General features: G+C 46.1%; 1 protein-coding gene across 1 annotated transcript in view; it reads left to right on the top strand.

Annotated features, from left to right (window-relative positions):
• The first annotated feature begins 7073 nt into the window (after positions 1-7073).
• EDEM1 (ER degradation enhancing alpha-mannosidase like protein 1) overlaps positions 7074-13427 on the top strand; it is a 28121-nt gene continuing 21767 nt past the window's right edge. The window contains exon 1 of the mRNA XM_006074603.4: positions 7074-7718. Within this exon, the coding sequence (XP_006074665.2) occupies positions 7207-7718 (512 nt within the window). The 5' untranslated portion in view covers positions 7074-7206. The remainder of the gene's footprint in view (positions 7719-13427) is intronic.

Genomic DNA, 13427 nt, shown 5'->3' with positions numbered 1-13427 from the left:
AGTTGAGACTTCTAAAATTAGTCCCTTTGATTCTGTCAAGTAAATGCATGAATTGGACTGTGTCTGCTTTTGTGTTTATTGTTTTTGACTAAGGAACTAATTGTCTCGTGTACTCTTTTCCTGTAGGATCCAGTTACACTGAAATGTTGCTTTGATATTATAATTCAACCTTTCCAGGGACTGGAGGATTGAGAACTGGAGCGTTAATTTTACTGTAGCTGGAACCCTATCTGTAACATCTGGTTGGCTGAATGTGTGTGCATGTGTGCTAAGTCGCTTCAGCTGTGTCCGACTCTGCTATCCTATGGACTGTAGCCTGCCAGGCTCCTCCGTCCCTGGGATTCTGCACGAAAGAATACTGCAGTGGGTTGTCTTGCCCTCCTCCAGGGGGTCTTCCGGATCCAGAAGATCCACATCTGTTAGGTCTACCTGCATTGGCAGGTGGGTTCTTTACCACCAGGGCCGCCTGGGAAGCCCAGTTGGCTGAATGCTTTTCTCTAGAAATGTGTCGTTGGGGGAACCACTATGTTCAGTATGTGAAATATTTTCATTTTGTTCCAAACTTTAAAGGTTGTACAGTCAGCAACATATACATCAGTGAAGATACTTGAAAAGGAAGACAGTTAAAGCAAACACTAGGCTTGCCCGATTTCCCTTCAGTTTGCAGTTCTACAAATAATGCAACCTACGGCAGGTGCATCCTGTTGATTAGTAAATATTTTCCACACAATTTCTGTTTAAAATTCAGCTATTAATAAAAATAGGTACTTTTGTAATGGCTGCTGCTTGAATGTCATTAGGAAAACTAGTCATTGACGTCCCAGACAGACTCAGTGGAAAGTTCCTTAATCCGAACAACAGCCAAAGTCATTCATTATTCCATTTCATTAAAAAGCTGTCTCCGGTAAGGTAATTTTAAAATCCCAAGGTAGCCGGTGATTTAGGTAATGTAGATTTCCTGGCAGAAATTGGGAAGGAGGGGATACCTTAACTTCATTTTACTGGGACTTGGAGGTCTTGTATTCATCAAAGGATTGTGGTGTGAAAAAATTGTCACCTTAAAATGCTTCCTTAGCTTGGTTCCATGTGCTGGATGGGTGTTTAAGAGAATGAGTTCTTTTCTTTGCTGTTAACGATTGTGTGACTGGTGAGTTGCTGAGCCCCCTTTGGCTCTGCAGTTTTCCCTTATAAATAGTAGAGGGTGTCTACTCTAATTTCTCCCACTAACAAGCTCTGGTTTTAGCAGCCTAGAGATCTGGATGGTGGTGAGACACAAGGCAGGGAGGGAAGAGATGAAAATGCCCACTGGTCCTGGTGTCCCAGTGATTATGTTAGTGGTGTGTGTGCCTCCTAAAACCACAGAAATGCTTACATTTCATAACTTTAATTTTAATGTAGTTAAGGGCTAGAGATCACAGACATTTTACAGTATGACATAATAACTTACATTTTGTCTGAAGGAAATGCTGTAGCCACATGGGCTTTGAAAGCCATTAAAAATTTTCAAGCATTTCTCCCAGACTGCAAAAAAATATATTCTGGTATACAGTGTGGAAAAATATAAACCACATATATACTACTAATTTGGGGGCACATATTTAGAGTGAATGTTTAATACTTTATAACTGCTGTGTTGCTAGGGTTCTGCTGGCATTTATCTAGAGCTTGGAGAAACCTGGGGCAGTTAGAAAATACTTCCTTTAAAATAGGGAGGGGGAAATCCCCCAGCAAAAATTATGCTCCCTTTTGAGCTGGGGGAGTAGAACATCAACAGATTGCTAATTATAGTATGTCTCCAACCAGCTCTTACATAATCTACATCCTTCAGTTTTGTACAGTCTGTATTACATAATGTACTATCTTGTTTCTACGTTTTAAGAGAGTCCATCTTTTCTACTATTACGCAATACATGAATTAGATGACTCCTTTTTCTACTTGTATAATCCCCTAAGGAAAAAGAAATCGTCTTGCTAGTAGCCACCTTATGAAATTGCTAGCTCTCCTCATTCTTAAGAGTTAAAAATTTGTATCATTCCTACCTTTTCTAGATGCATCAATAACTTAAGGGCTGGGGCATGTGGCATATGAATGGTGGTGATGAAAATCATTTCTTGTTGGAAACTTGATGTGTTTGATTTAGCAGAACATGTGGGCAAGGAAGCTCACCACGTTTTTTCTAAGTTCCATTTATTTTCCCAATACTTTGATTTTTTTCATAAGCCCCATTATTCACCCATGACTGAGTTACCACTCTTCCATTACCATCCCTCTTAATATCAATTTCTTATCTTTTATAGTGTTTTCTTATTGAAAAAACAAATATAAACATTTTGCTTTTATAAACATTACTCCAGTGGATCATTATGTCTACGTGCAGCAATTCACAGAAACATGGCTGGGTCAAAGGGTAAATGCCTTTACACTTTCTCTGGGAATTGCCACTTTGCCCCCCCTCAGGGGATGTACTAGTTTTTATTTCCAATAGTCTCTGTCCCCTGTGTGTTGCCAACCTAGTGTGTTGACAGACTTTGAGACTAATGCCCTTACAACAGGTACGGATGATAATTCTCTACTGTCCAGTTTTAAAACAAATGTGAAATTTAGCTTTTCTTACCTAGCTAAGGAAACAGTATTACTGAATTATGGAGTTGGATCTTTACCAAATCAATCATGGGTTACAGGTATTCCCCCCCACTCTTTATTGTTTGTTTATTCTCCGTTACCCCCACCTTTATAAAGCAAGTATGTATTGCTTCAGAAAGAAGCAGTGGTCAGAATTTTGAAAGTCATCATCTTTTTTTTTTTCACATTATTGTTTTGGGTAATAAATCACTTAAAACTTCTTAGGGGAGGAAAAAGCCTTCCTTTTAATAGACTATTTTAGTCCTGATATTTCACATAGGAAGCTCTGAGACTACTCTTCAGGGTCATCAAAAGGCCAGAGGTTTTTTTCTGGCTTTGCAGTTTTAGGCGGCTAGTGCATTGATTCACCCAGGCAGCCTTACAAAACTGATCCTCAAAACTGTAATGTCTGTTTACAGTGGAGGATATCTTTGAAGGAACTGAAATAGATGTAAGCAGTCATCTTCAACTATCAAAGTTGGACAGAGAGTGAATGGACCCTGATGTGTGGAAGCTGGAGCAGGTTGAGTTAAATAGAGCTGGAATTAGACTTGATTCAAAGCTTTTTCAACTGTTCTTAGACTATGGTGAGTTTTAGCCCTTGTCTTATTTTATACTCGGTTTCCTTAGACACATTTTTTTTTCCTCCTAAAATAATGCTTTGATAATAGAGGCTTAGTTATTTAATTCATCCAACAGACCTTGGCTGTTGATGTTCCAAGTACTTATACTAGATGCAGGTCTTAACCCAGAGTTCATGTGTCATAATAATAGAGCTCAAGCTTCCTGTAAAGAATCCGCCTGCACTCAGGACATGCAGGTCCGATCCGTAGGTTGGGAAGATCTGAAGAAGGAAATAGCTACCCACGCCAGTATTCTTGCCTGGGAAATTCCATGGACAGAGGAGCCTGCCTACAGTCCGTGGGGTCACAAAAGATTCTGACATGACTTAGTAACTGAACAGCAGCAATGATAGGGCTCACCATGTCTGCAGCACTGTTGTAGGTACACTATATACAATAAACTTAATTCTCAAAACCATGTGTGGTAAGTAACTATCTCATCACCCTCATTTTACAGATGAGAGAACAGGTCCTGAAAAATAACTTCCCAGGGTTACTCAGAGGGCAGTGCTAAGATCTGAAGACCTGGCAGTTCGACTTCTGAGTCTGGGTTCTTAGCTGTTATCTCTGGTGTTACCCATTTTTATTCAGTGTTCCCTTTAATCAGTCCCCTGATGCTTTTGTGAGATTATGTATGGAAACATCTATCACAAGACAGTTACTTAAGGAGTTGATTTTTAAGATTGGGTTTTCCTGTTAGAGCTGGGTATTGTTCCAATCTTAGCTACATTTACCTTGAGGGGAGTCTAGTCTAAAGGGCTAGCACAAGATTTTTGTTGTTACTGTTCAGTGTAATTGGAGAAGGAAACACTTTGTGAGTCTGACCCCTAAATCTTAGGCTGTGCTGCTGCTGCTAAGTCACTTCAGTCGTGTCCGACTCGGTGTGACCCCATAGACGGGAACCCACCAGGCTTCCCCGTCCCTGGGATTCTCCAGGCAAGAACACTGGAGTGGGTTGCCATTTCCTTCTCCAAGGCATGAAAGTGAAAAGTGAAAGTGAAGTCACTCAGTCGTGTCCAACTCTTCGAGACCCCAAAGGACTGCAGCCCACCAGGCTCCTCCGTCCATGGGATTTTCCAGGCAAGAGTACTGGAGTGGGGTGCCATTGTCTTCTCCCTTAGGCTGTGCAGGACACTAGTATCAGCATTGTTGGTTTGGGAAGAGTAGGGAAGCACCAATTTTTTTTTTTTTTTTTCCTTTGAGGGCCAGCTAGTTACAGTGAGTTTCTGGGATTAAAGTGTGAGAAACCAGGGCAATAATTCTTTCTGCCTGGAGCCAACTAGCTTGGAGAACTTGAGCCCCCCCTCAACCTGACTTCTTCCCTTTATGGCTTATGGAACAGAGCTTACAAGCTTTTCTGCAAAGATTAAATGAGAACAAGTGAAATTATTTTGAAACTTGCTCAACATATACAACTGGCAGCTGTTGTCAGTTTGACCATGAAAAGCATCTTTCCACAGTCAAATGGTTTTTCTCTGGTTATGAAAAAAGCTTTGTTTTTGTTAGTTGCTCAGTTGTGTCCGACTCTTTGTGACCCCATGAACCCATCAGAATTTTCCAGGTAAGAATGGAGTTCTGTGGGTAAGAATACTGGAGTAGGTAGCCATTTGCTTCTGCAGGGAACCTTCCCTGACCCAGAGATCGAACCTGGGTCTCCTGCATTGCAGACAGATTCTTTACTGTCTGTGCCACCAGGGGGGTCCTGGTCGTTGTTAGAACTTGTATCTAATGTGAAGATAGGAGTTGTTACCAATGTGGTCTGCAGTTGACCGTGCTGAGTCCAGATTTACAAGAAAATAAGTTAGGAAACACAGGACACGGTCCTTAATATTCTTATTTACTTTGCAAGTTCTGGAGGAGGCAGACCTGAAAGTTGAGGATCAAGACCTGAACTTGGACTTTCAGCAGAGTCTGTAGGTGCCTTTCACAGAGAAGAATCTGTAGGCAAAAGATCCAGGCTCCAACTCTTTTTACATTCTTTTCAATGCTTGGGCAGGCAGGATTTTGGACAAGAATAAGACTCAGTCAACAAAAAGGGCCTTACTATGTGCCAGCTACCTTGTATTATAATCAGATGTTTCTTTGGGTTCCTTCTTAGTCCCCATTATACCTCCTCTGTGTTCCTAAAAATCCCCTGACCCTGAGAATGTGATGAGTATGCCACATGACAGCTTCATCATCCTCTTAATCACTCCCCTGGTCCCTCAGCCAGTCCAATTTGAGCTAACCATCAGGCCTTGCTTCTCAAGCTTTTCAGGAACCTCAGTATAACAGGCACGTGGTTTAAACTTTTGGAGGGCAAAACTTAGCAGACATTTCCAATGCAGCAAGCAAAAGAAAACAAAACCCTCATACGGTTGTCATCACATGAAAGCAATAGTCCTTTGGAGCCGACATTTGCCATCTTACTAATTATGGAAAGATGGTGGTGGTGGTTTAGTTGTTCAGTCATGTCCGACTCTGTGATTGCATGGACTGTAGTCCACCAGGCTTCTCTGTCCATGGGATTCTCCATGCAAGAATACTGCAGAGGGTTGCCATTTCATTCTCCAGGGTATCTTCCCCACCCAGGGATCAAACCTGTATCTCCTGCATTGCAGTCTTTTTTTTTTACGCTGATCCACCACAGAAGCCAATGGGAAGCAGATTCAGAGGGGTAAAGATTTGACAGGAATCTTTCCCATACCCCAAAGGTTAGGTCACGACGACAGTGTACAGGAGAGATGGTAGCAGTGGGAGGGGCAAGAAGCGACATGGTTAAATGAAAAAGTGAAAACTGAAAGTCGTTCAGTCGTGTCCGACTCTTTGCGACCCCACGGACTATACGGTCCATGGTATTCTCCAGGCCAGAATACTGGAGTGGGTAGCCTTTCCCTTCGCCAGGGGATCTTCCCAACCCAGGGATCGAACCTAGGTCTCCCGCATTTCAGGCCGATTCTTTACCAGCTGAGCCACAAATAGATATGGTAAAAATAATTTGGTCGTGGCAGCGGCAGCCTTGACTCCTCCCCCCAACTCCTGATGCGTTTAAAAAAGATTCTTTCCTTGACAAAGGCAATATAACCTACCTCAGTATTTCCTGAGATTGACGGTTGCTAAAAACTGCTCAAGAGCGCTTGTTATACGTACATTCTCGGGACGTTCCTTTGGACCTCGGTGGACAGGAGCTGGGAATATGGGTTTTACAATCTCTGTGAGAGATTCTTATAAGTTAGCGTGTTTTAAAAAAGTGTTAAAGGTACAAAATAGGATGTATTAACAAAAAGAAATCAGGACACCGTTTTGTGCAGTCTTAAGCTAAACGGTAGGATCATCACCCCCACCATATAACAGACAAATGAAAAACCCTGCCCTACAGAGATGTCCTTTTTCCTCCTCATCCCTTAACGTCTTTTATCTGTCACCATTCCTAACATAGAGCTGGAATGCTTTTCTTCCGCCTCAGGTCCGCGGGAAACAGGCTCTACACGGAACCGGGCGGGCCCGTGGCCACGTCCTTGTCCGGCAGCTGGCTGCTCCCGTGCCGAGCTCCGATTGGCTGGAAGTTGCCTTGTCCCGAGCCGGAGCGGCCCCTACTCGCCACGCCAGCCGGTCCGACTCTTACTGCCCAGGGGGCGGGGCCGGACGCCGGGCCGGGGGCGGGGCGGAAGGGAGGGGCGGGGCCTCGCTGCTCTGAGGACGTCCGGGTGGCCTATGGCGCGGTGGGGAGTCCCGGGCCGCTCCCTGCGAGGCCGGGTCGGGGCCGGGCCAATCCGGGCGACTGGGCGGGCGAATGCGAGGACTGGCTGGCCGGGCTCGAGGTGCTAGGGGTGGGGGGGGACAATGGGCCAGTTCCTGGTGCGTCACGAGGGAGTTCCTTAAAGGGGAAGTGAGCGGAGCTACGGGGCGGACGTGGGGTTCGGTGGTCGGCGGGGAAGGCCCCCCGCGTTTCAAAATAATGCCCGCGGCGCCCTCGCGACCATGCAATGGCGAGCGCTCGTCCTGGGGCTGGTACTCCTTCGGCTTGGCCTCCACGGAGTGCTGTGGCTCGTCTTCGGGCTGGGGCCCAGCATGGGCTTCTACCAGCGCTTCCCGCTCAGCTTCGGCTTCCAGCGCCTGAGGGGTCCCGACGGCCCCGCATCTCCCGCCTCCGGGCCAGCGGACCGGCCCGGGGGGCTGTCGGGGCCGTCGTGGCTGCAGCCGCCGGCCCCCGGGGCGGCAGAGGGGAAGCGGCGGCGGGCTCCGCGGCGGCCCGGCCAGGGCGTGTGCGGCCCGGCCCACTGGGGCTACGTGCTGGGCGGCCGGGGCCGCGGCCGGGACGAGTATGAGAAGCGCTACAGCAGCGCCTTCCCACCCCAGCTGCGCGCCCAGATGCGCGACCTGGCGCGGGGCATGTTCGTGTTCGGCTACGACAACTACATGGCGCACGCCTTTCCTCAGGACGAGCTCAACCCCATCCACTGCCGCGGCCGAGGACCCGACCGCGGGGACCCGTGAGTAGCCCGCGCCGGCCCGGCGCCCCGGAGCGCGCGCCGCACGCGCTTCCTTCCGTCCTCCGAGCGGGTGCAGCCTTGGGTCCTCCGGGTTCCCCCGGCGCTGCCTGGGTGTTGAGTGTCCCGGGGGCAGGGCCCGGCGCCTCGGCTCACCCCCTTTGAGGTCGCCCTGGGCCAGCGGGGTGCGTGGATGGGCCAGTGGCTGTCTTCTGTCTTGATTCTCCTGGAATTTCTAAGTTACTGGACACCTGAGTCCTTTTACAGATGGGGAAACTGAGGCCCAGAGATCTGAAGGGACAGTGGCACTACCGAGGACTGACTTGGGCTGGGAGCTGGGGGTGGACGGGGACGCTTAGACATCCATCTCCAACCCTTTCTCCAGGTGAACATCATATCAAACTAAAATGCAGCTTCAAGACGAGCTCTTATCTCCCCACTTCTAGCCAACTTCCACTTAACTGTATAAAAATATAAAAATTCAGGAGTTGATCCTGAGAAGGGACTTTTAAAGCCCTACAGTGAGTTGTAGGCAGAACAGGGCTACAGTCTTTCTCCTTTATTACAGGGACTGCTCCTTAGGCTGAGGATGGTTAGGTGGGAGGGGGAGAGAGAGATTGAGTGGTCCAGATTTAGGGTCCTGATACTCAGAGTGACCTTCCTTGCCCTGTAGGGTCTATCCCATAATCTCCCTCACTCTGGTGGCAGAGCTGTGAGGAAAGATCTGCCAGTCCTCCCATTCTGTCAACCGTGTTTGCAGAGGCTGAGCTCAAGGGTCACCGCTGTTGACCTCAGAGTCCAAGAGGGCAGCACTCCCAGCTGAGGACCTCCTAGCTGGCGGGAACCAGTGTGCCTTGACAGACACTCACCCTGTTAGACTGGATAGGTGACTGTCTTTCTGTGGGTCGCTCCCCTCGGGTGGGACTGGAGGAGTTGCCCTGCTGGTCTCTTTGGACATTTGAGGCTTGTGATTTCCTTCACCTGATGAGAAGCAGCCAAGTTCAGTCCTTAGGTCCTAAAAAGGAACTCATACACCAAAGGGGATTGAAGAGTTTTAAAAATGGTTTGATTATCTACAAATTCTTGTTTTAAATTGCATTTGGAGAGAATGATTTTTCGTGAAGCCATGGGCACATCCTGGCTTAACTTAAAAGGACTGGGCCTTTCTAGAATTGTAGGAAACTGATGAGTTATTTTTTCATTTTTGCACTGTATCAGGCTTTATACACAGAAGTGTATTTTCTATCTCAATTTTTTTGGGAGAAAATTTTTAATTAAAAAATTTAGAAAATATTATTGGGCTTTTCCACATTGGAGGAAATTGAGTTGTTTTGCTTAACTGACTTTCTTTGCTTTCTGATGACATATGCTGATGAGTGGTTTGGTTTGACTGTTCAGTGACAGTCTGGATAAGTTGGGGTCAGGTTGCTTTGAGACAGATAGATTTGTTGCTGTTGGAAATACGGAGTTAGAAATATCGAAGGGATACCATATAAGAAGAGTTGTACCCATAGGTTAATAATAAACCTTTTGGTTAGTCAGCCTTGGTGTCTTTGAGGAGATGAAAGAGCTCTGGGATTATGGCGGCCTTGAGTAGACCCTGGCCACTTCTAAAGTGAAAAGTTAATTTTTCTTCCTCCTTTTCCTTTAACATAGCTACTCTCAGACTTTAGTATATTTGAGGAAACAGTAGGCCACATTTACATCTCTGAAATAAATAGCCTGTAATAAATATATTCCAGATATTTATTTTAAGCAGATGTATTCTCATAATTGTTGTCAAGTGAATTCTCATGATTCATGTAAAAAATAAAATAACTATTTGAATAATATGTAAAAAGTACAGAAATGAAATGCGAGTACTAAACATACGTGTCTTTTCTTTTTAGTCGCATTTACTTAAGGCTTAACTTGCCTGTCTTGTTTGATTGGAGATAGGGTGAGGAGTATTGACATGAAATAAATTAAACCGGAATACTGTTTAAAAATAGCAACTGTTTCTGTCCAGCTACAGATCACTATGCAAACTCAGTTTCTCTCACATCCCCAGTTTGGGTTGGAGGCTCCAAATTCAGATTCCTTCAAGTAAATCTGGATATTAAAAATTTGCAGTCTCATGAACCAACAATGTTATTTCAGACCTTGGGTATGTGACCCTTCTTTGCTTTCTGCCCAACGCTATTGCAATTCAAACAAGAAAGCAAATCAAACCAAACCTATACTGGCTCCCACATGGACTGGTTCTTAAGCACCTCTCGTTTAGGATGGCTCCTCCACATTCCTCTTCCTTCCCGAAATCCTGGCCTGTTCAGAATCAGGCTCAAGTCTTTTTGAAGATGACTGTCCTTGATCTACTCAGTTCTCCTTTTGGGTCCTTTCCTTGAAGCTGCTGTTCCACGTTTTAATATCGCATGACAGTTGAATACTGTTGTGAGTTCACCTTCCTTTCCCTGTGTCTTGTCTCCCCAGATTATCAAATCCCTGGTACACAGGGACTGTTTGTTATATTACCTCTGTGCCTACCCAGCACCAGGTAGATTTCTGAACAGGTTAAATATATGTGGGGATTTTTTTTTTTTTTAACACATACCTTTAATTTTGAACACACTATGTGAGCATTGTTAGCTGCATCACCAGAAATTTTCTATAAAAGGCCAAAGTTCTATCTTCTCTGTTCTGGGTTGAGAAGAACCTTAAAAATTCAGAGTGGGATGAGGGTCATGAATAGCCATACATGATGAATTAAGTGGGGTGCCGTCGTGGTTTGGCAGCCGCTTATGTGGAAAGACAAGCACTTTTGAGCCCAGCCTGTTACCGATTCTTGAGTACCCGTTCCTGTACCAGAAGTTTGAGTTCCTGGCCATGCTGAATGGTGATCAAGAAGATCTCTACAGAACAGGTCCAGAGTCTCAACCGCAGGGTGAGCTGGCCTGAATGGAATCAAGATAGTTTGGTGGTGTTAGGCCAAGAGGCTTTTGTGATGTTTATTTTTTCTTTCCTTCTCCTCTCCATTTTTCTTTTTTTCTCTCTTGGCACATTTGAAAAGAGTGTGTATCAGTGATCTGGTGAAAAGAAAGTGAAAGTGAAAGTTGCTCAATCATGTCTGACTCTTTGCGAACCCTTAGGCTATACAGTCCATGGAATTCTCCAGGCCAGAATACTGGAGTGGGTAACCTTTCCCTTCTCCAGGGGATCTTCCCAACCCAGGGATCGAACCCAGGTCTCCCTCATTGCAGGCGGATTCTTTACCAGCTGAGCCACCAGGGAAGCCCTGATCTGGTAGAAAATAATTTCAAGGTGTTTTAATGAATGCCTTAGATCTTTTGAATGAATTTGTCTGGCTGAATGGAGAGAAGGAAGTACCAGTTATCACTAATACAGTTTTTCCTGTGACAGCTCTTGTACTACTGTGAAGGTGTTCTATTGAGAAGTATTTTAAACCTGAGTCCCTTTTAGCTATGTCCTAAAAGGAAAAGCACAGTAAAACATGGGACCGAGTACAGGGCTCCAGACCAGTCACTCCTTCCAGGGGCTGGGGCAGGTGGAGAGGGACAGATGCCACAGAAGAGGGTATTGTTCGGGAAGGTGGTCACACACGGTTCACCCAACATCTAGCCTGGAGGCTAAGTGATGAGGGGCCCCGTTTTCTGCTGAGATGGGTGGTTGGAGCCAGCTCTTTGTTTCTGAACAGCAGAGCAAGGGAAGTAAATATTTAAGTCCAGGAGAATGATCTGGAGTTGGTTGAATTGAGGATCTCTCTGTCTCCTTTGCCCTTCTCCTCCAGCTTTTGACACTTCCTATACCCTTTCTGCGGAGAAGGCAATGGCACCCCACTCCAGTACTCTTGCCTGGAAAATCCCATGGTTGGAGGAGCCTGGTAGGCTGCAGTCCATGGGGTTGCTAAGAGTCGGACACGACTGAGCGACTTCACTTTCACTTTTCGCTTTCATGCATTGGAGAAGGAAATGGCAACCCACTCCAGTACTCTTGCCTGGAGAATCCCAGGGACGGGAGCCTGGTGGGCTGCTGTCTATGGGGTCGCACAGAGTAGGACACGACTGAAGCAACTTAGCAGCAGCAGCAGCAGTATACCCTTTCTGGCTGGCACCACCCTTGAAATGCAGATTTGAACCCGCGGCTCTTGTCTTAAGAGGACCTTTTACAATTGTGTACTACTGCTGCTGCTGCGACTACTACTACTAAAGTCGCTTCAGTCCTGTCCGACTCTGTGCGACCCCATAGACGGCAGCCCACCAGGCTCCCCCGTCCCTAGGATTCTCCAGGCAAGAACACTGGAGTGGGTTGCCATTTCCTTCTCCAGTGCATGAAAGCGAAAAGTGAAAGTGAAGTCGCTCAGTCATGTCCGACTCTTAGCGACCCCATGGACTGCAGCCCACCAGGCTCCTCCATCCATGGGATTTTCCAGGCAAGAGTACTGGAGTGGGGTGCCACTGCATTCTCCGTACAATTGTGTACGTGTGTTTAGAAAGAATCAACAGCTAGAAGTAGCAGGTGCAGTTTTTCAGCCGTGCAGTGTGCTTGCTTCATGGCTGTGAGATATGGGTTCGCCCTGGTTCCTAGATAGCCCCTTCTAGATAGCCTGGTGCACAAAATGTAGGTAAAGTTTTGCTATACATTCTTTGCCCTAGACTAAGTGGCATAAGCAACATAAAACTAAGGTTCAGGTAAGAGAAGATGTGAAGTGTTGGAGCTGTTTGTGCCTGCGCCACGTGGGGCCTGCTTCGCCCCAGCTAAGGCACATAGGAGGCCTCTGAGAGAGCAGAGACCGCATCAGGAACACAGAGATGCTTGCTGTCCCCAGGAGTGTGGGACAGGACCCTTTAGAGACACCCAAGGAGTAGGTAACGTGGTCTGGGGATTGGATGGAAGATGTCATAATACAGGTGCATCAGTTGCTGAAAATAAAACTAGGGCTTTTTCACTGTGGTCTTTCATACTCATAACCTTTAAACAGTCATCCTGTTTCCCTCCTTACGTACATCTTTTTTCATTTCTCTCCTCAGTTTCAAATCTTTTCAAGCTTCTGCAGTTATTAGTACTTCCTGGGTCTGCAGGAATGGGATGGGAATAACTGAGCCCCCTAGAATTTGTTAAACCGACTTGATGACTTTCAGTCTTTCTCCATCCCCACCTTTCCCAGATATATAATTGTCGTCTTGGTGGTTTTTTTAGCATTACAAAGAACTTGTCAGTTAACCTCGCTGCGGTCTTGAAGTTGGCATCAGAAGATGATTTCAGAATGGGCGATGGGTGTTGATTGTGGGGCAGGACGTGTGTGGCAGAAGCATTAACACAGCTCTCGATAAGAGAAGCCCTGCCTTTGTTTCTGTTAAAATTCCATCCTGTTAAAACTCCTCAAGATTGATGGAGCTGCGGGGGTGGGGGGGGGGGGATTCTTTGGGTGAGAAGTTAGTGAAGCAATGTAGAAAGCAGTTAATTTATTCCCCCGCCCAAAGGACAGATGAGTGAGATGGGGACTGTAGTTGAGGTATTTATTTGCTGCTTTGTGTGTGTAATCTGCCTCAGTGTCTAATTTCTGTATTCAAGTTTTAGTTACAAGTCATGTGACAGGGCCTCTCCTTTTTCATTCCTAATGATTTCGAAATCAGAACTTTTTGAAGCTAGACAGAGAGATCATCTATGGCGATAAAACTGGATCTCAGAGAGAGCAACGACTCTTGTTTTCCATCT

This window comes from Bubalus bubalis, chromosome 21 (assembly GCF_019923935.1).
Source record: "Bubalus bubalis isolate 160015118507 breed Murrah chromosome 21, NDDB_SH_1, whole genome shotgun sequence".
Lineage (NCBI taxonomy): Eukaryota > Metazoa > Chordata > Mammalia > Artiodactyla > Bovidae > Bubalus > Bubalus bubalis.
The sequence above is the reverse complement of the archived record's forward strand: the minus strand, read 5'-3'. Positions and strand labels throughout refer to the sequence as shown.